Source organism: Phyllopteryx taeniolatus, chromosome 9 (assembly GCF_024500385.1).
Source record: "Phyllopteryx taeniolatus isolate TA_2022b chromosome 9, UOR_Ptae_1.2, whole genome shotgun sequence".
Taxonomy (NCBI): domain Eukaryota; kingdom Metazoa; phylum Chordata; class Actinopteri; order Syngnathiformes; family Syngnathidae; genus Phyllopteryx; species Phyllopteryx taeniolatus.
The window spans coordinates 7,501,038-7,521,196 of NC_084510.1; the positions used below are offsets into that span (position 1 = coordinate 7,501,038).

Consider the following 20,159-nt stretch of genomic DNA (forward strand, 5'->3'; position numbering starts at 1 on the left):
TTAATTGAAAACTCAAAATTGCCCGTAGGTGTGAATGTGCGTGCGAATGGTTGTTTGTTTATGTGTGCCCTGCGATTGGCTGGCAACCAGTTCAGGGTGTACCCCGCCTCCTGCCCGATGATAGCTGGGATAGGGACCCTAGTGAGGAGAAGCAGTTCAGAAAATGGATGGATGGACATACATTTAACAATGTTTTGTTTATTTTTTTAAATAATGCGTTAGTTTAATTCTAAATAATTACATTTTAGTGATAATTATTTTACATTTTTATTCATCATTATTTACTTTTTATTTATTTATCTGGCGGCACGGTGGACAACTGGTTAGCACATCTGCCTCACTGTTTTGAGGACCGGGGTTCGATTAGTACATATGTATATATATATATATATGTGTGTATATATATATATATATATATATATATATATATATATATGTATATATATATATATATATATATATATATGTATATATATATATATATATATATATATATATATATATGTATACATATATATATTACCACATCTCCAAATTACCTGGCCCATCTGTCCATGTAAACATTAGGGAGTCTACCCCGGACTTTCTTTCATCAACTTTCGCAAATCCGCTCAGTTTTTTCCCCCGAGTTACTCACCGGAGGGACGGCTGCGGTCTACAGCGCATGGAGGCGGAGACGACGAAGGGGAAAGCGCGCCGGCATCCAAGTGAAGCTCCGCAAGAGAGGATACAGATTGGCGTTCCCGTCAATCCACCTCACGAAGCGTCTTGATGTCGTCTATAAACTTAGTTGGTGGTCTGTTGCTTTAAATATTGCTGCCGTAAAGGATTGTGGGTAATATATCTCCTTTGCTTTTATAAAGGTTGCTCAGGGGTAACCTAAGCTAAAGGTGGATTAAAAGTGGCACCTTTCCTCAGAATTTTGAGAATTTGAACGACCTATCCTCCGAGCACTTCCGGGTCATCTCGCTCAGATAGAATAGGAAAAAAGGAGCGTTCCTAAGCAAAAACGAGAATCCGAAAAGGCCCCCAGTGAGTCTTCTGAGACATACTGCATCCCTGCATGGGCTAGAATTTTAAATATTTGATAATTGCTGTGCAGAGGCAAACACACTTCTCGTCCACATTTTGAGCTCTCTCTCCCAATCAACACTTGGTTTGTAACATCACCTCCAGCTATTCTCATCATAGTACCGTGCCAGTGGTGTTTGCAGCATTCCAACCTCCACTTGTGACCTGCGTATGCCCCTCCAGAGAATACAACCACTGCAGCCGTGTAACTGACATGCAGTGCACGTAGAATGTAAAACAAATGTTGAAATCACAGTTTGAAAAATAAGATGAAAGACATTTTTATTCCATTTGTTCTTCAATAATCGTGTGTAAACAACAACAATAAGCAAAGTGATTGTAGATATATTCTAGTAAGATAAAAAGTATTAAAGAAACGTAGAAAGCCTTACATCAATTCACCTAGTTTAAAACATTCCTGTTTCTATTGCTGGTTTACGGTAGTTGCCCCGCAAACAAAATCCAAGTATCTGAGTATTAATGGACAAAACGTAACTGAAATCGTTGATACAACATTACATAGAAATAGGTAACATTATCCAATAGACAGTATATAAAGTCTAAACGTACTTTGTCAGCTTACATTTGAGTTTATAGACAAGTCAGTGGATATATTTCAGTGCACAACAGTCAATAGTGAAACTGATTTACATGAGAATGATGGCACCCTTACATTCCTGCTAGAGAATCAAGTTATAAAGTGTGGATTTCGCACATCTACTGAATCTGTGACAATACTCATGCTGTGTTCTCAAAACATATACAATAAATAAATCTACCTGTCTACTTTATTCAGTAAGACAAAGAAAGCTGCCAGTTTCTGTCAAAGTAGACAGGAGTCAAAAAGGCAATATGTTAAACTAAGGAACAGAAATGTTGAGTTTTGAGAGATCCAAAGAAAAAAATAAAACATGAAAAGATAAGATTGTTCACTTCTACATGCACATATACATTATGTGCTTCTGACATACAGTATGTCCCTCGAAAAATGAGTGGTTGCTCTCACCACATGTAGTAGCTGCGTGTTGTGTCCACCTGGCTAGGTTTGCTCTCAGAGGAGCCTTCTTTCTCTTTTTCACTATCTGCCTCCCACAGGTTGATAAGAGGGGGGTACAGCTCATTTAACGGTATGGACGAGGTTTTCTGCATGTACTTTTTCAGGGAATGATGATAGTTTTTCCTTTTCCACCGCTTAACAATGTATACACTCAGGGATGCCAAGCTGATGATTGCAAACATTGTCCCCATAACTGCTGCCAGAGCCATGTTGGTCGCTTGGTCCGACACTTCCACAGCGAAGGGCGTTTGTTTTGTGGTCACATTCACGCATGACTTCTGTGTTTGCTGATGGACGTTGGAGACAGTGAGGCAAACCTCGTACTCGGTTGCTGGTTGCAAATGAGTGAGGTTATACTCATGAACATCTACAGGAACCTTGGCACTGTACGTAATATGTGGGTTGTCTATTTTCATGGTGGCAGAGGACCACTTTAGATTAGAGATCATTACAGTGGAATTTACCTTCCAGGAGACCAGAATTGAGTGTGAATCTGTCTGTTTGACATACATTCTCATAAGTTGAGTGTTGTCTAGCAGAGTGCCGTTCACCCGTATGGCTGTCACTCTTGTGTCAGCTCCTTGTGAATTCTGAGCCACGCAGGTGTACCTGCCAGAGTCTTCAACCTGCATGTGGGAAATACTCAATGTACCTTCACTGCTGAGGCTGTATTTATCGGATAGGCTGTTTATCATGACCTTGGTCCCTGTCGGTGTCACCCAATAGATTTCTGGCACAGGCTGGGACATGGCTCTGCAGTCCAAGTCTATACTAGTGCCAATGTCTACGTTGAGGTGACTGGGAACGGTATCATGACTAATCATTGGCAAGCACTGGTTTTCTAGGTTCTTCTGCAGAACGTCCTGCATACGCATACCCCTGACCTCTGTCGGCATAGCACAAATCATAGATAAAGGATCCATGAAACGAACAGTAGTCTGGTTGGTGCCCATCCATTGGATAACGCAGTCACAACGAAAGGGGTTGCTGTGGATGCTGATTTCACGCAAGTTGGGAAGAGAATCCATGGTGGACTGATAGAGGGCATTCAGTGCGTTGTTGTTCAGCATTAAACTCTCCAAGGCTGGGACATCATGGAAGGCATGACTGTTGATGTAGGAGAACTTGTGATTGTTTGTTGCCTCGAGCTTAGTGAGCTCAGGAAGATTATCCAGAGCGTAGTGGTCTATAGAAACCAACTCATCCATGTTGTTTACACCCAGCTCCTTTAGCTTTAACATGTTTTTGAAATCTCCCTCCTGGATCTTGTGCACTGGATTTTTGTTTAAATCCAAGAACTTGAGGTTAGGTAGTTTTTGAAGGGCTTTTTGAGGAACTTTCGCTAACTTATTATCGTAGAAAGAAAGACTTTCTAAGTTGTCGAGGCCCACAAAGGCATTTCCAGGGATGTCTGTCAAATCCATACCGGCCAAGACCAGGCTTCTCAGGTTGCCCAGAGATTTGAAGTTAAAATCCATAATTCCACGAACAGGATTTTCCCCTATCATGAGGATCTCTAGATTAGGCGTTGATTCAAACCACTGGCTGCTGATGGTTTTGATCTTATTGGAGTTAAGGTGAAGCCTTAGCAAATTATGGAGTCCAGAGAAAGCATTTCCAGAAATGGTATTGATCTGATTGTGGTTAATGTAGAGCTCCTGTAGATTGTGGAGGTCCTGTAGGCAGTAATCAGGCATTTCTGTGATCTGGTTCTCTTCTAAATGAAGTGTTGTGAGCTGTGACATATTTGCAAGGCCAACATCCTGAATGTTACTGAAGTTGTTCTGTGATAGGTCCAGCTCTGTGAGGTTGAAAAGCTGCTCCAGCTCTTCACTGGTCCTAGCAATATAGTTGCTTTGCAGCAGGAGAACCTGAGTATCACTCGAGAGGTTCCCAGGGATGCGTGTCAGGTGCAGGTCATTGCAGTCCACAGTGATAGCTTCTCTGTATGTGGACTGTGGGGTGAACCAGGGTCGGATCTCACACACACATAGCTGGGGACAGTCATTACTTTGTACAAGGGACATACTCGTTGATACCACAACCAGGACAGCAAACATATGGCCTGAACCAAAGCATCCCAACCTCCATCTCGCCATGCTATAGGAGGACAGGAAGAGGGGCAGATGACCTTTGAAGACAATACCTAACAGTCATCCACTGGACTTTCACTGACTATGTCTTTGAGTCAAGTGAAAGCGCCAGGAGGTGAAGCCAACTGATGTCTTGAATAGCACGATTATGGAGCAGAAAAATCTGAAAAGAAAGACAAATGAAAGTCATTAAACAAGCTATACATTGGAGTGAATCTGGATCAATTAAGAATTTATTCAACAGTCAAGCATATGATGTAATGAAAGAATGTTATCAGGTAACAAAAAGAATAACAATTGCTTCCCCAGTTTCCTTGTAAGGAAAACAATTATGTGCATCATCAACAGTTTTGAGACTGCAAGTCAGCTCATTATGATGCAAGCACAAAACACTTCTGGGAACTACTTGGAAACGGCTCAAACTCCTCTGAGAACTTTCATCTATCCAGCAGACCCATGAGGACTTGATCATTAACTTCTCTGAACATCATTAAACACAACACGACAAGGCATTTGTGTGAACCCTGCTGAAAAGATGCACAACTACAATTTTAATGCGACGACGTCAGTACAGAAATTAGGACAATATGGAAAAAACAATTCAGCCATGGGTTTTTGATTTTTATTAACTTGCAGCATGACTTTTCCTGTTCTTAAATTTGACTGAGGTGGTCAAGACAAGGGGCACTGGGCTCTTGAAAAGTGGAATACTGGAAGGAATGTCATGTCATTAAGACAGATGATATTTGTAATTAATAAAATATTTGAAACCAACAATTTTGTAAAAATGTAGCCAAAAGTAATTTGATTTAATTTGTGCATGGATAAACATTCTGGTCATTATACCCAAAGGAAGTTACACTATCAGCTTCTCATGTTCTGGATGCCTTTCTAAATGAGTTTGAAGTGTATCTGTGGGAATCATGTCCATCCTGGACAACATTTGTGCGGTCAGGCTTACATTTGCTGTCGTAATTAATCTTAAAGATGGTTGACGGAGTGGTGTTCACCAAAGGCATTGATTCATGTCTTTATTGACCTTATTTTCTGGACTGGGAAAACAGGTAACCCGACTCACAAAAATGGAACTGTCCAAATGTCTTCGTATGCTGAAGATTTAAGATTCAGGTGGAAGTAAGGGGCTTTGTTCCAACCCCTGATCGATGGATGAATTAATTAATGATAGTGTAGGTATGAATGAAGAGCAGTCTTTGGCTGTAAAAATTTGCTGTTTTTCCTCAACTCGCTTTAATTTGAGCCCAATGGCTTCCACTCCACGGCATAATCCATGTAAACTGTTGTCAAGAAATTGTCTTGTCTATTGACAACAGCTCCATAATCATAAATTATATCTATGTTTCCTAAAAGCAGACACTGTCCACCCACTTTATCTATGCAGCAACATTATCCTTCCCAATTTCCTCCCAGCAGGATTAGTTTACTAGCATATGTTTACCAAACCCCATGTGCTTGCATTAACAGCAGCAACACTTAAGAGATCCCATTACTCCATAAGGTGTATTTACTAAAGAAGGAAACTTTCCCAGTGTAGAACTGCATCAGCACGGTCCCACGTTTCCGCTGCATGTCATTATGGTTAACGTAATCTTAAACAGCAAATCCTTAAGAGGCTTTCCAGCAAAAGAGCTGACTAATTCATCTGAATGGAACCTGCCTGGCAACAGCACCAGAAAGACAGGCGCAGGCACCTCCTACACTCGGAATTCCCTATAGCGCTGGGTGCAGCAATGGTGATAAAGGGATAAAGTCATGTGTTTAGTCTTCAAGCTCAAGGACTGTACAGTATGTTGTGGTGGCTACTGTGCTATTCCGGATTAGACAAGTGTATTTGATGCGAACTCAGAAGATAAACCGGCCACACACTTTACGGTAATTGAAAACATATATTCCAAATCTACATGACCCTGAATTTGGTTTTGTGTGGCGTAATGGAAATCGCAATTACAGCAAAAATACAGAGACATTTAAGGTTTTTTTTTCTTCCATGATATAATATTTTAAGTGACGACATGGCCATTGTTGGGATTGGTGTTTTTGTGGTTTTGGAGGAGAAAAAAAAAAAAAAAAAAAAGCTTAGTGATGAATGAAAATGCTGTGACTTTGACGAAATGATGACAAAGTTGGAAACAGGAAATCCATAATCCAACTGGGACTCTGACCAGTGGTGGGTATAATAAAAGTACAACAACAATTTGTTACAAACATAAATTATTTGGAAGGTTTGAGGTATACATTATTCATCCAAGATGTTATGTAATACTGCCATTTTTGCCTGCTACATCAACATTAAATAGGCACACATTTTTGGTTTGATTAATAAAGATCAGCATAAGTAAACGTATACACAATGCAATTAAGAATAGTGGGGACAGAGTGACGCTACTTAAACATACACGTAGGCACCAGTGATATACTGTACATGTTGGTTTTATCTCCTTGCATATTGGAATGGATAATCAAATCCAGAACATTGATTGTGGTCATATAGCGATGCATTAATGGTGACAATTGGGAATGTGTTTAGTTTATTTTTATAAGATACATTTCTCTTAGATATTGTACAGTTGCCGTTGAATCTCTCATTTAATTCAACAAAGTACTGTACCTCTAGCAATATACTATTTTGATTAGAAGAAATTAAAAAAAGTGTAATTTTTAAGTTCAAATTTCTAGATGATTTTCTGGTAGAAAATAAAGTCGAGTTTATTGCAATGGGGTCACTTAATGTTTGCATTTTCGTATATGCAAGCAGGAAATTGGGTTCATTTTATATTGTCCATATTCGGAAAACAATGGCAGCATTTTCCGTCCTCTGTCTCTTCTTTATACAAAAAAAAAAAGCATAAAAATTCATCAAACCCACTCAATAATGGACAAACAACATGTTTCAGAGAGAGAGAGAGAGAGAGAGCTTTGATAAAATAAAAAAGAAAATACAAAAATAAAAAAACTGCTCTGCTGCAAGCACTTAAAACATCCACCGTCAGGTCATTTTGCAACACTATTGTGATCTAATTCCCAAAGCCACAGGAAACCTTTAAACACAGACCAGGTGACAGAATACTCAAAACAATCAAAACAAAACAACACAACCACTAAAGGCAGAAAGGCAGGAAATTGAAAACACAGAGGTTTCAACAATAGATGCTTTTAACCTAGTGGGATACATGGGTGATGCATTCAAGCCTTTGGCACAATGAAAACTACAGCATACAATACTTACTGAAGAATACAAGGTTCCATTGGGTTGCTTTGTTAAAGGACACCACTAACACACTGTAATATTCTACAATGTCTGATTTACCCTCAAATCAATTTTGTCACACAACATCCAGTGAAAGTTAATTAACAATCTCTATACTTGTTTTTCTTTTTGACCTTGCCATGATCACATTTTTCAAAGTTCTTTTCTCCAACAGTAAAAACTAACTACAGCTGAACTGCTCAAGTTGCAAGTATTTAGAATTCAACGTGAAAAAAACTTATTTGCTTTTTGTGAAAACAACAACAAAAGTAAGCAGAGAAAGCAGCAAGCTGCATTATTTAAACATGGTGCCTTTATTTCTTTTACGTTATGCTTTTAACAGTGCTCGATATAGTAAAATTCTGTAACAATTGAGAAAAAAAATTCAAGAAAAAGCTAAAAAGTGAAATGCATAAGGCGACTCTGAGACGCAACCAATCTTATTGAAATATTACCTCGTTACACAAAACAAAGTTTCCCAGCTTCGCGCCATGTCACGTGACCCCAATTAGTTCCCTGCTGCTTGAAGACAAGAAGGCCGCTCACCATCGACAACAATTGCTTTGCTCGCTATAAAATCAAGTCTCAGCGGACGAATGTGGAGAAGTACAGCACGTGTGATGTTTTTGAGTTACATACTGTACTGACATATGCATGTATGTTAGCTATTTAAAAAAATAAAAATAAATCTCTGAAAAATAGTGCTACGCCGCTCGTTAAGATGGCCTCTTTTGAAGTTCTTAATTGCCGATTGTGTTACGTAGTGTCTACCTAGGTTTCACTGAGGTCCTCATTTCAGAGAATTTACTGGCTGATGATGAGGCAATGTTTTGCATGTCTGTTACCATTTCTTTTGCTGGTCTATGTATATTTATGAACCAATGAGTGAGTGTCAAGATCAAGACTTCTTGCCACTAAAATGTACAGTAAATATTTTGAAAGTTTAAAAGTAAAATAAATTGGTTAGCACATATGCCTCACAGTTCTGAGGACCGGGGTTCAAATCCCGGTCCCGCATGTGTGGACTTTGTATGTTCTCCCCGTGCCTGCGTGGGTTTTCTCCGGGTACGCCAGTTTCCTCCCACATCCCAAAAACATGCATGATAGTTTAATTGAAGACTCTAAATTGCCCGTAGGTGTGAACATGAGTGTGAATGGTTGTTTGTTTCTATGTGCCCTGCGATTGGCTGATTCAGGGTGTACCCCGCCTCTCGCCCAAAGATAGCTGGGATAGGCTCGAGCACGCCCGCGACCCTTGTGAGGAGAAGCAGTACAGAAAATGGATGGATGAATGGATAAATGAAAACCTTGAGTGTCCAACATACAGTAGATGTCCTGTAAAAAGTTGCTTTCGAGGTTTGTGTTTATAAAGGAAAACAAAAACAAAAAAGGAAGAGTACAGGTTTCGTGTTTTGCTCATGTGTACATGAGAAAACATCTACAATGCAATATGCATTCTGAAAATATTGGTACAGCTCAAGCAATTAGAATATTGTAGAAAGTTTGGATTTTATTCAGTTGTTTAATTCTAAAAGTCAAACTCATATACTTTATATTATATATGTATATATGTATACAGTTAACGAAAAACCCCAAATTCCCCATTTTAAGAAATTTGAATATTATACTCAAAACAATCAAAATGATTTTGAATATTGAAATGAGACATTCATTGCTCTACTGAAAACTATGAGTTTAATACATTGTTATCAGATATGAGTTTCACCCATCCATCTTCTATACCAATTGCCCTCATTAGGGTCATGGGTGTTCTGGAGCCAATCCCACCTGACTTGGAGCAACAGGCGGGGGGGCACACCCTTGTCTTGTTGCCAGCCAATCGTAGGGCACGCATACAAACAAGATTTTACACTCCAATTTAAAACTATGGACAAGCCAGAGTAACCGAAGAATACACAAACGCCACACAGGAAGGCCAGACCCTGGACTCCAACCCACAACTTCACGACTGTGAATGTGCGAGCCACTCAGCCACCGTAAGACCCTTTTAGAATGTAATTAATGAAAAAAAAAGAACTTTTCTGCAATATTTTTTAACCACGTATATGTGTAGAGCTTTGCAATTATAACAATACATTATTCCCTCATTTATTACAGGGGTTACGTTCCACACACATGATAGATGAAATCCACGAAGTAACGATGAATTATTTACTTCACATCTATATACATTTTGAAGTTTCATATATACAATTTAATGTCAACATGTTCTACTTTAGAGAGATGCAGTTATTTATTTGTTGACTTGAGGTCACCGTCCACACACTCTACACAAGCACATCCCTTTTAAAAGATGGGTGTGCTCAGTTTAAGTGACATGAAAGTCAACCTATGCGGCCATATATGAAGGATGGGCGATTTGCTGGCTAAACCATTAGGCAATGGGCCTCACAGTGAGGGTCTCGGTGATGCAGGCAGCGCAAAGCATCATGGTGCTTGCTGCTGCTTCCCAGGATTCCTTGCGGCGGTCTTTTTAACTACAGGTTGAAGAAAATCAAACTAATTGTTGCTCTTTACTTGCATTTGTTTCATATTGTCGGTCCAACCAATTCCATATTGTTCTATATTGTTATGAGTGTGTGCATTAGCTATACTGTATGTTGGACTAGCTTGGTATTTGTGAATTTATGAAATTAAAACTCTCACCGTGGCTTGTGTCTTGCCGCTCATGTTCGCTGCGCAGTAGGACTAAGCAACTTGGTAGTTACCAAATGTGTGAATTGAAGTTGCTCAGTAAGATTTTGTTCTTCAAAGTAAAAGAGCCTATTTCTCCTTATGAGTCATTGTTGCCACAGTTAGAGTGAAATTGTCGGGCCGGGCACTGGCCCATCTGTGCTGGTCTCCGGTCTGGTTGCCCCCCTTCTCCTCCAGTTTTAATGCATTATACACCCGTCAGTGTGATCCGGCAATCTGGCCCGCCATGTCGTTCCCCCGCAGATTTTTGATGCATCGCATACATTCGCATATCCTTTGGAAAGCTAATTGGCCTGGGTGAAGATGACGGGTGCGGGTCATTATTGGCCCGTGTCTGGGTGGTGGGTATTCACATTTTCTCTTGGCTTGACTCCTGAGGCCCCTACGGACTCTGCAACAGGCTGATACAGCGGATCAACATGTTCTGGAATTCACATCAGTTCTTGCAGCTAGCTGGGTTCTTCAAAAAAAGTGCAAAGCTGCAAAACGTTGTCACAGTTTGGTTGGGTCGGACTGGCTGCTGCGGGCTGGGCCACCTGGTCGACTTTGGTCAATGTGGTGTTGTCAAAAAATTGTTTTCTCTTTCTTTTCTTTTTTGCAGGTAACATGGCATCCAGATATCTGCCTGTATAGCCAGTAGAGACACGATGCTACTTTTTTCGACTCTTATCTATGTCCCTTATCTACTTACTTCTGACGCATGGTGCCCTTAGTGCTCATGGTACTGACACGCGAGAGTCAAACACACACACACACACACACACACAGAGTCTATAAAAACCATATTTACTGTTTAACCATGAGAATGACTGCAGCGATGCCAAAGGAGATCATCGGAGCTGGATTGTAACTACATCTGTTGTCTTTGGGATCTCTAGCACACAGAGGACAAAGGGGCTAATACCTCAGCCCTTCTTATATGAATAATGGTCAGAGGCTTAAGCTCAATAACCCAGCTTCCCCCACCATTTTCTTCCCCCTGCCTAACACCCTTGAGACCTAAATGCTGCTTGGGGCAGGAGGGAGAGTTGGGGGCCCCAGCCCCCATGAGCCTGCTGTCTCTTAACATCCTGATAGATGCAGACACCTGCTTGCAAAGCACGCATGATTCACGAGTGCCTGTTAAAGGAAATAAATTGCACAATAAAAGAATTGGACTTGACCTCAAATTATGCCGTCGACGAAAGAAACGTTCTGCCTCCTTAAAATATTAAACATGATAGAAAAACAATGACAGATATACTGTTTAAGTTTGCATAAAGTAGACCCAGAGGTCAACTCACAAAAATGAAACCATCATCGCTGTCTCTCTTCATCTGTCCCGCTGATTCTAACCATTTTGTTGTGGTTTCTTTCAGAGGGCCATTATGACTGCGAAACCATACGAATGTTTAAGCGCATCATCATACGATTTCATATAAACAACAAATTGATGGAGAACTAGTTTTGAAATGAGAAGTAAACGGTAATAGTTTGTAACTGTACTTACTGTAGTTACTGTAAAAAGGGGTTTGGCAACAAAAAATGCGTGCACTATTTCAACATTATTGTTCTTTACATGTGACGATTTGAAATTTGCTAGAGATTTTAGCAAGAATCATGGAAGTTGACACACATGATTTGCTTTCACGGGCCACATCAAAGGATGATATAGCGAGCCTTCGGTTCGACCCCCGTGCGTCTAAGTTGCACAATAGTGCAACAGCTGCAGCGAGAAGCGCCACCATCCACAATGGACCCCCTACCAACAAGACCCCCATTACCCAGAGCAGCATCTTTCACAAAGGCCATGCCTCGAGACATCTCAACTTCTTGAGCTTAGAACGCAGCAGACATGCAGACATCTATGCCCATATACACTTTGACATTAATATTCAAATCACATGCGGAGAATGTTGCGCACGCGCGCAGTTCCTGCGGGCACAGCAAGTGCCGCACAGACATCAAAGTTTTGTTTTTGACGCATTGCCGACTCGACGTATTTAGTTGAATCCACCGCCGTGGCTAATTGGACACTTGCCACTTTGAATAATAGTCAGATTCTGCAAGTGAGAGGCTCAATGGGAAACGATAAACTGGTGGACATGCCCTTGAGTGCATCTGTATCCCAAATAGATGCACAACTCATCGTCGCTGCAGGGAGGAAACACAAATTACGGATCATTTTGCAATTCATAACTCAGCAACACTACAACAAATGCATTCCCCCCCCCCCCCCCCCCCCCCTCCTCCAATTGACATTCAAATGTATATTTTGTCAAAAGAGAGAGAACTACGGTAATTTGTGTGTGTGTGTGTGCGTTTTTTTCTCGGGTTCTCACCTTTGTTGTCATTTCATTTCAATGACATTACGCACCAATCCTTCCTCCCAAAAAAGGGCAACGCGTAGCCACGGAACAACAGAAATAACGACCGCGATTGCCACGTCACAACCAAAGTGTGTATTCCGTTCTCTCGCTGGTCCTCTGCTGCTGGTGACAGCTCTGTTCACGCGCGTGTGTTTTTGTGTGTCCCACCCGATCAGTCCCAGTGCTGCATGGCGATGGCCAACCTGCTGCTAGCCTCCACGCAAGAATTGTCATCCGGCTGGGGCACAGTGCTAGTGCTCCTCTCCGCCAACAGATGGAAGGAGGTGGAATGGGTGGGGGGGAAACAAATGATAAAAACACCTGGCGCTGGCCACACCAGTCAGCTGATTCCCCGGCAGCCTATTGGCGGAGCGCGGCTGTCTGTCAAGCGCGGCCAAGCCAAGCAGCACCCCATCTGCTCAGGCTTGGTGGGAGGAGAACAAAGGCGACTGAGGGCGGCTGGGTGAGGAAGGGCGGGGTTGGACAGGAGGAGGGGGGTCCCATTGTGCTAATGCTGTTGGAAACACGTCCGTGGCCAAAGCGCAAAACCTCCTATCAGAAAAATGCAAAGAAATATATCATTTTCACCATTTATATACTATACTGTATTGCATTGCTATATTATGTGTTCACAATATGATATGGACAGCCTTCCTTGTTGCCTCATCATCCATCCATCACTTTTTTATGGGTCATTCCAGAAACTGGAGCACAATTTAGCAACAAAACAAAACACCAGACCATTTATTTTTTTATTTTTTTAAATTTAAACATCAGGTACTAAGCCATCATATAATTAGATTTGTCCGACTCAAGCTAATAATTAACTTTTTATGACGATACTTTTTATTTTATTTTGTCATTTAATATATTTTGCTGTGCATGGGTGCAACTCTGTTACAGATACTCAGGCACCTCCATCCATCCATCCATTTTCTGAGCCGCTTCTCCTCAATAGGGTCGCGGGCGTGCTGGAGCCTATCTCAGCTGTCATCGGGCAGGAGGCGGGGTACACCCTGAACTGGTTGCCAGCCAATCGCAGGGCACATAGGAACAAACAACCATTCGCACTCACAGTCATGCCTACGGGAAATTTAGAGTCTCCAATTCATGCATGTTTTTGGGATGTGGGAGGAAACCGGAGTGCCCGGAGAAAACCCATGCAGCTACGGGGAGAACATGCAAACTCCACACAGGCGGGGCCGGGGATTGAACCCGGGTCCTCAGAACTGTGAGGCTGACGCTCTAACCAGTCGTCCACCGTGCCACCTACTCAGGCACCTAAGGATAAGGATAATAATAATAAGGATAATAATAATAATAATATAAACTATTGCTGAATAGATCTTTTACAACTGATTAAATCCATCCATCCATTTTTTTTTTTTTTTTAAATAACGCTTTTGCTGACTTGGGTCACAGATGAGCTGGAGCATAACCCAGCTGACTTTGGGCGTGAGCCCGGCTACACCCTGGACTAGTTGCCAGCCAATCGCAGGGCACATAGAAACAAATACCCATTTGCACTCACGTTCATACCTATGGACAATTTAGAGACCCACATCAGTTGCACATTATTAAAATGCGGTCAACTGTAATTTTCAAGGAGACAATTTTGTGAGCTTACCACATTTTAATCATGTGCGACCGATGTAAATGTTCAAATTAAGTGAATTCAAATGACTTTTTTTCAGCGTACAGATAATCATTTATGCTCACATTAAAACATATGGCAAATGTAGAGTTTCCACTGAGCCTAAGATCCATGCTTTTGGAATGTGAGAGGAAGCCGCCGTCCTTGCGGAAAACCCATGCATGCAACCACTGTCATGATCTGTGTTTCTGTGGACTTCGTTTGGATTAGTTTTAGTTTGTCTCATGTTCGTGTCTTGTCAGCTCATTTGGTTTTTGTCTCCACCTGCACTTGTCAGCCCTCGACCTTGTGCCAAGCAATCAGCTCCCTCCAGCCACTCGTGTCTCGTCCAGGTGTTCCTCGTTGTAGTTAATATCAGAGCCGCTTCTCCTCCCTCGGGTCGCGGGCGTGCTGCCCTCAAAACAATTATTTACCATCCAATGTGTTTCTTACCTCTTTGTTACATTGTTAGGCTTCCTTTTCCATGAAAAGATTAGATTGATTTATTTTAGTGTGGCCCCCTGGGCCTTTCTTTTGACAGCATACCACTAAAAAATGTATTGTATATATGTATAGAATGTATAGAATTACGTAACAAAATAAAAGGTTATGATACCTGGCTATTACTGAAGGGTATTAGAAGACATCTCTAAAATTAATTTTAAAAAAAAGATTTGCAAACAAACAACAACCAATCAAGCCACAATCAAGTAACCATGCGTTCTTTGGTTTGTTTTTTGACAATATAAAACAACGGCGATGGTGTATTCAAAAGCAAACTTTGAAGAAAGTGACGTTTTATTGTACCTTACTTTCTTGGAAGGCAAGAAATACCTTCCCTTTGAATAAAATAAGATGCCATTTTTAATAAACAACTGTAAGTGATCAGCCTCAATAACAGTTACTTATCCGGCAGAGTGCTGTTTGTGGTTCGAACTCAGGCGACCACCATACCCCAGGTTGCAAGTCGAGCGCACCAACGGCTGGGCTATTAGACCAGGATGCCGGTTAGTGGGCAGCAGCCTCTTTCCAAGGATTCCAAGTCACTAGCCAGGAACTGCTTCCAGTTTCGACATGAAGATTGTAATCATTAACCTGGTTGATTTAGGAACCAACCACCTCTACTATACAAGAACTTTGCTAGGCTGGCTTTCATTCTGAAACAGTCCCAGCTGCCTCCTAAATTCACTTATTCTCAGACAGATACTGTATAACCGGCAGGGTGAAGAGAACGGTGCATGGGTGCACTTATCTGCACACCTCTTTGGTTCTCATTCATTTGAGTCCACCATCATGACATCTCACCTTTACAGAAACTCTTTGAACCTTTGCATTATGCTGCTGTCCCATTTACAAAGATACAGCCTTTGTTTGAGAAAGTCAAAATCCAAAAGGGATTTCTGCAAAAATATGAAATGTGTTCCTTTCCTCTTCTTGAGCATTCTGTGTGAAATCTGTGGTGATTCATGTCCCTGCAGCTAGTGTAAGGCAACAAAAATTCACTTTTGGGTGTCTTTTTTATCAACTTGTAAGTCCCAAGCTACCAACAGTGATGTACAGTAACTGGGCCAGTGTGTAGCTCAGTTGAGAACAGAATTTTGCTACCAATGGTTTTATATTTAGGGTCTTTGTAAGTTTGAACAGCTGAAGGTGCTGATAACGCCTTTCTTAAATTAACAGCCACTCTGTATTCACGGTATCAAGCGGTGCTATTGATGGCCTGTTGTCTTTTTTATCGGCTAAACTGTGTGGCTTGTCAGGCCTTGTCATCACACCGTGTGACATGGCACATTGGTAAACTAAAATAAACATGATATGAAAACAGCTCATGAGCAGATTTTTTTTTATCACACCGTTTCAAGGTATGGGTTCATGTTTACGTGATGTGAAGTTGAAACATGCTAGAGGTGAGTGGTGGTGTGAAAATGGTCCAGACCAGGTTGCAATGGGAGCCTGATGTGACGTGGCGTCATTTCCTGGAGGTCAGTCAGCACAACGGATAGTCAGCTGGACCCCTGCCAAGAAATGCTACATGAAACCAGGAGCAGATGGAGCTCACCACACCTAGAAGGTAAAAACAGGGAGATTTTTAACTAAAGGCCAGTTCTTGGGTTGTATCCCATGAGTGCCATTTGAAACTACTCTAAAGAGTCTTGCATTTTTAAATTAATATTTGCATTCACGGGGCAGCATGGTGGCTGTTGGTTATCACGTCTGCCTTATAGTTCTGAAATATATTTATGCTTGGTTAATTTAAGACTTATCAATAGTTGTTAATATTAATGTTTTTTTGTCTATTGCTCCCCATCTCAAATTCTTTATTTTTTTTAATATAGTTTCCCCACTTTAAGATCCTCAATTAAGTGTAAATATCAGACACAGATAACCCAAGTAGATAAATACTGTACTGTAGATAGCCAGACAGACAGACAGACAGAGATTGATACTTTATTCATCCTGTAAGAGAAATTCGATGACTAACATAAGCAAACAAAATGCAGTTTGTTATATGGCGATTTTATTTAGTCAGGGGAAAAAAACTATTCAAAGGCACCTGTGCCTGTGTGAAAATGTAATGGCCTCCTAAACCTAATGATTGGTCAGGCCACCGTGAGCAGGACCAACTGAAATCAAGCATTTTCTATAACTGGCAATGAGTCTTGCATGTCTCTTGTACCACTGTTCCTTGCAGAATTGTTTTAACTGAGCAACAATAGAGGGTTTCCAAGGATGAAAGGCCTTTTCAAGGTCATGAGACAACAATTTAATCAGATTCAGGTCCAGACTTTGACTAGGCCACTCCAAAACCTTCTTTTTTTTTTTTTAAGCCATTCAGAAGTTGATTTTCTAGTGTGTCTTGGATCATTGTCCTGCTACATGACCAAAGTGCACTTCAGCTTTAGGTCACTAGCTGAAGGCTGAACATTCTCCTTCTGGTTTTCTGGTAAGGAGCAGAATTCATGGTTCCATCAATCACAGCGAGTCATCCAGGTCCTGAAGGACCGAAGCATCCACAAAACATCACACCACCACGTTTTGACTGCTTGAATGATGTTATTTTTCTGAAATCATGTTACATTTATTGCAGCTGTAACGAGACACACAGCTCCCAAAAAGTTAAACTTTTGTCTCATCAGTTCTTAGAACATTCTCCCCATATTCTTGGGAATCATTCAGATGTTGTTTTTTTTATTGGGTTTTTTTCAAAAGAAAGTTGAGTCTTTATGTTCTTTTTGTTCATCAGTTTGTTTGCACTTTGGAACTAGGCAGTTTCTTCCTTACTGTTGAGTCATGAATACTGAACTTAACTGAAGCAAGGGACCCTACAGTTCTTTAGATGTTGTCCTGGGTTCGTTTGTGACCTCCTGGATGAGTCGTCGCTGTGCTCTTGGGGTCATTTTTGTAGGCCGGCAACTCCAGGGAGGGTTCACCACTGTTTTTTGTGGATAATGGCTCCCACCATGGTTCGTTGGAGTCCTAATGTTTTTGAAATGGCTTTGCAACCCTTTCCGGACTGATAGATGTGAATTACTTTATTTCTCATCTGTCCTTGATTTTCTTTAGTTCGAGGCATTTTGTTGCAGCTTTTTGAGATATTTCGGTTGACTTCATTTTGTCAAACAGGTTCTATTTAATTGATTTCTTGAGTGAACAGTTCTGAAAGTAATCAGGCTCAGGTGTGGTTCTGTCAAAATGAACCCAAAAATTTGATTAGCCACAGTTAATTCATGATTTACGTTTTCACACAGGGCCAGGTAGCTTTGAATATTTTTTGTTTCCTTAATAAATAAATTCACCATTTAAAAACAGCATTTTATGTTTACTTGGGTTATCTTTTTCTGAATTTGTATTTGTCTGATGATGTTACACAAAGTGGGGAAACTATGCAAAAATATAAGAAGATGAGAAGGAAGCCAATACTATTTGGGGATGGCGCAATCTAGGGGCGTCGCACAGGGCGCATAGTTTTGCGGCAGTTATTTTTCAGGCGGCAATGCACCAGCAGCACCCCACCCCCAATCCAGGAGCGTCGCACAGGGTGGCATTCAGTCCACGACCGCCACTGCTTTCACCCAAACCCAGCTGGGATAGGTTCCAGCTCACACGTGACCCAAATGAGAACATCCTGTATTGAACAAGAATGGATGTAGGTTTATGCATTCATAAGCCTCTTTCAGAAGAGCAAGACCTCTGCTGCCTCCTGTTCCTCTGCCTCTCAACTTGCCTTTGTCTACCTACGTTTAGTCTAAAATAATCTATTGCTTTTTTTTCTTTTTTTTTTAATGAGCAAATATTAAACTGTTTTCTGTTGAGCAAAGACTTTCATCAATAATGTACAGTCAGATGAAAACACAGCTTCACTTTAAATGATTGACTAACTTTTGTCATTCGACCAAATTTCTTGGCGACGTAGCAGTTGATGGTATACAGCTCAGTCATTAACCAAAGGCAGTGCAACAGTGACAAATGCAAGAGCGATTTAATCCCCAATTATTTTACTTGAAGCTGTGGAGGTACAATTTTAAATACAAAATTGCAGTGAGGACAAGCGGTACGGAAAATGGATGCATGGATGGACGCGTGGGGGTAACTTGCTCAAGACATTTGCAAACGCTGATAGTGAAAATTGTGCATTATATAATATTGCTCAAGTGATTTTTAAAGCAGTGAAAATTATATAACATTGAACAATTTAATAAATAGAAACGAATACATATGTTAGCACATATGTAAAGTTTGTATGGGTTTTCCCAGCTATGATGGATATGCTCATGACAGCTACCAACGTTACACAGGGTGGCCAAAAGTAAGCTTAGTAATAACGGTACTGGTTTGGCATTATGGTTTGGATAATTACCTAAGACCTCCCAACAGCAGATCGTAATTAGGTAAAATAAACAAAGACATTTAACTCATTCACTGCCCACGCTCTGAGTTATAATGCATATTTGGCATCTAAACAAAATGCACAGATCTAAAAGTGAAACAACTGTAAGGCTATGCACTGTATGTGCACTGAAAATGGTAAAAGCTCAAAGCTGCATTTTCTTATTGTGGGGATCGCAGCAGTAGACAGGGCTCGAGTAGTGTCGTGCTGTTTGCGAACGACTGGTTAAATGAGCAAATCTTTTGATTAAACATACTGAGTGGAATCACTTCATATATTGATTTGTTCCTTTCTCAGTTTGGTTTAGCAGCCGATCAAGCAACATCCCCACAAATGACACGACTCATGGGGTGGCGACAGTGGCTGATTGTGGAGGGGCCACTGACGAGGTGGAGGGCTTCTTGGGTGTTTCGGTCTTACTGCGCAGAAGCTACGACTGTTTGTCAAAATACCCGTATGTCTTTACGTGAAAGCGGTCTACGGTGCAAAAAAAAAAATGGGGACGCGGGCGTGCTGGAGCCTATCCCAGCTGTCATCGGGCAGGAGGCGGGGTACACCCTGAACTGGTTGCCAGCCAATCGCAGGGTACATAGAAACAAACAACCATTCACACTCACAGTCATGCCTACGGGCAATTTAGAGTCTCCAATTAATGCATGTTTTTGGGATGTGGGAGGAAACCGGAGTGCCCGGAGAAAACCCACACAGGCACGGGGAGAACATGCAAACTCCACACAGGCGGGGCCGGGGATTGAACCCGGGTCCTCAGAAATGTGAGGCTGACGCTCTAACCAGTCAGCCACCGTGCCACCCTGAATGTGCAGTCCCATACATTAAGTTCATCCAGTGAGGTAGGTCCGTGGGTCAGGAAAAGATTAGCACCAAAAAACAAACCCTGGTACTCCTTTAAGAACCAGACCAGAATTGTTAGGTGCACCACTGATTATACAGTGTGTTTATGTGCCATTATCAGTAGCTGATAACACTGCAAATACAACAACATTGCAACTCTACTAAGAATTTAGCTTTGGCTTGGTGGTTCCCTGATTTGACTGCGAAAAATTAAAATGGCAGATCTGCGCCCAAATC

At 41.3% G+C, this 20,159-nt stretch overlaps 1 protein-coding gene across 2 annotated transcripts; it reads right to left on the bottom strand.

Moving 5' to 3' along the window:
* Positions 1–1,336: 1,336 nt before the first annotated feature.
* On the bottom strand, positions 1,337–12,903 carry LOC133484022 (leucine-rich repeat neuronal protein 1-like). Of its 2 annotated transcripts, none has more exons than XM_061786068.1 (2): positions 12,523–12,903; positions 1,337–4,384 (listed from the first exon to the last, which is right to left on the bottom strand). In XM_061786068.1, the coding sequence occupies exon 2, from the start codon at positions 4,225–4,227 to the stop codon at positions 2,074–2,076; it is 2,154 nt and encodes a 717-aa protein (XP_061642052.1). In that variant the 5' UTR covers positions 4,228–4,384; positions 12,523–12,903; the 3' UTR covers positions 1,337–2,073. The 2 variants fall into 2 exon arrangements, with proteins under 2 accessions (XP_061642052.1, XP_061642053.1); XM_061786069.1 differs by lacking the exon at positions 12,523–12,903 and adding an exon at positions 10,154–11,156.
* Between the last annotated feature and the right edge of the window lie 7,256 nt (positions 12,904–20,159).

Bases quoted from the DNA above. Each gene is read 5' to 3' on its own strand.
- LOC133484022 (XM_061786068.1), bottom strand. From the start codon at position 4,227: ATGGCGAGATGGAGGTTGGGATGCTTTGGTTCAGGCCATATGTTTGCT.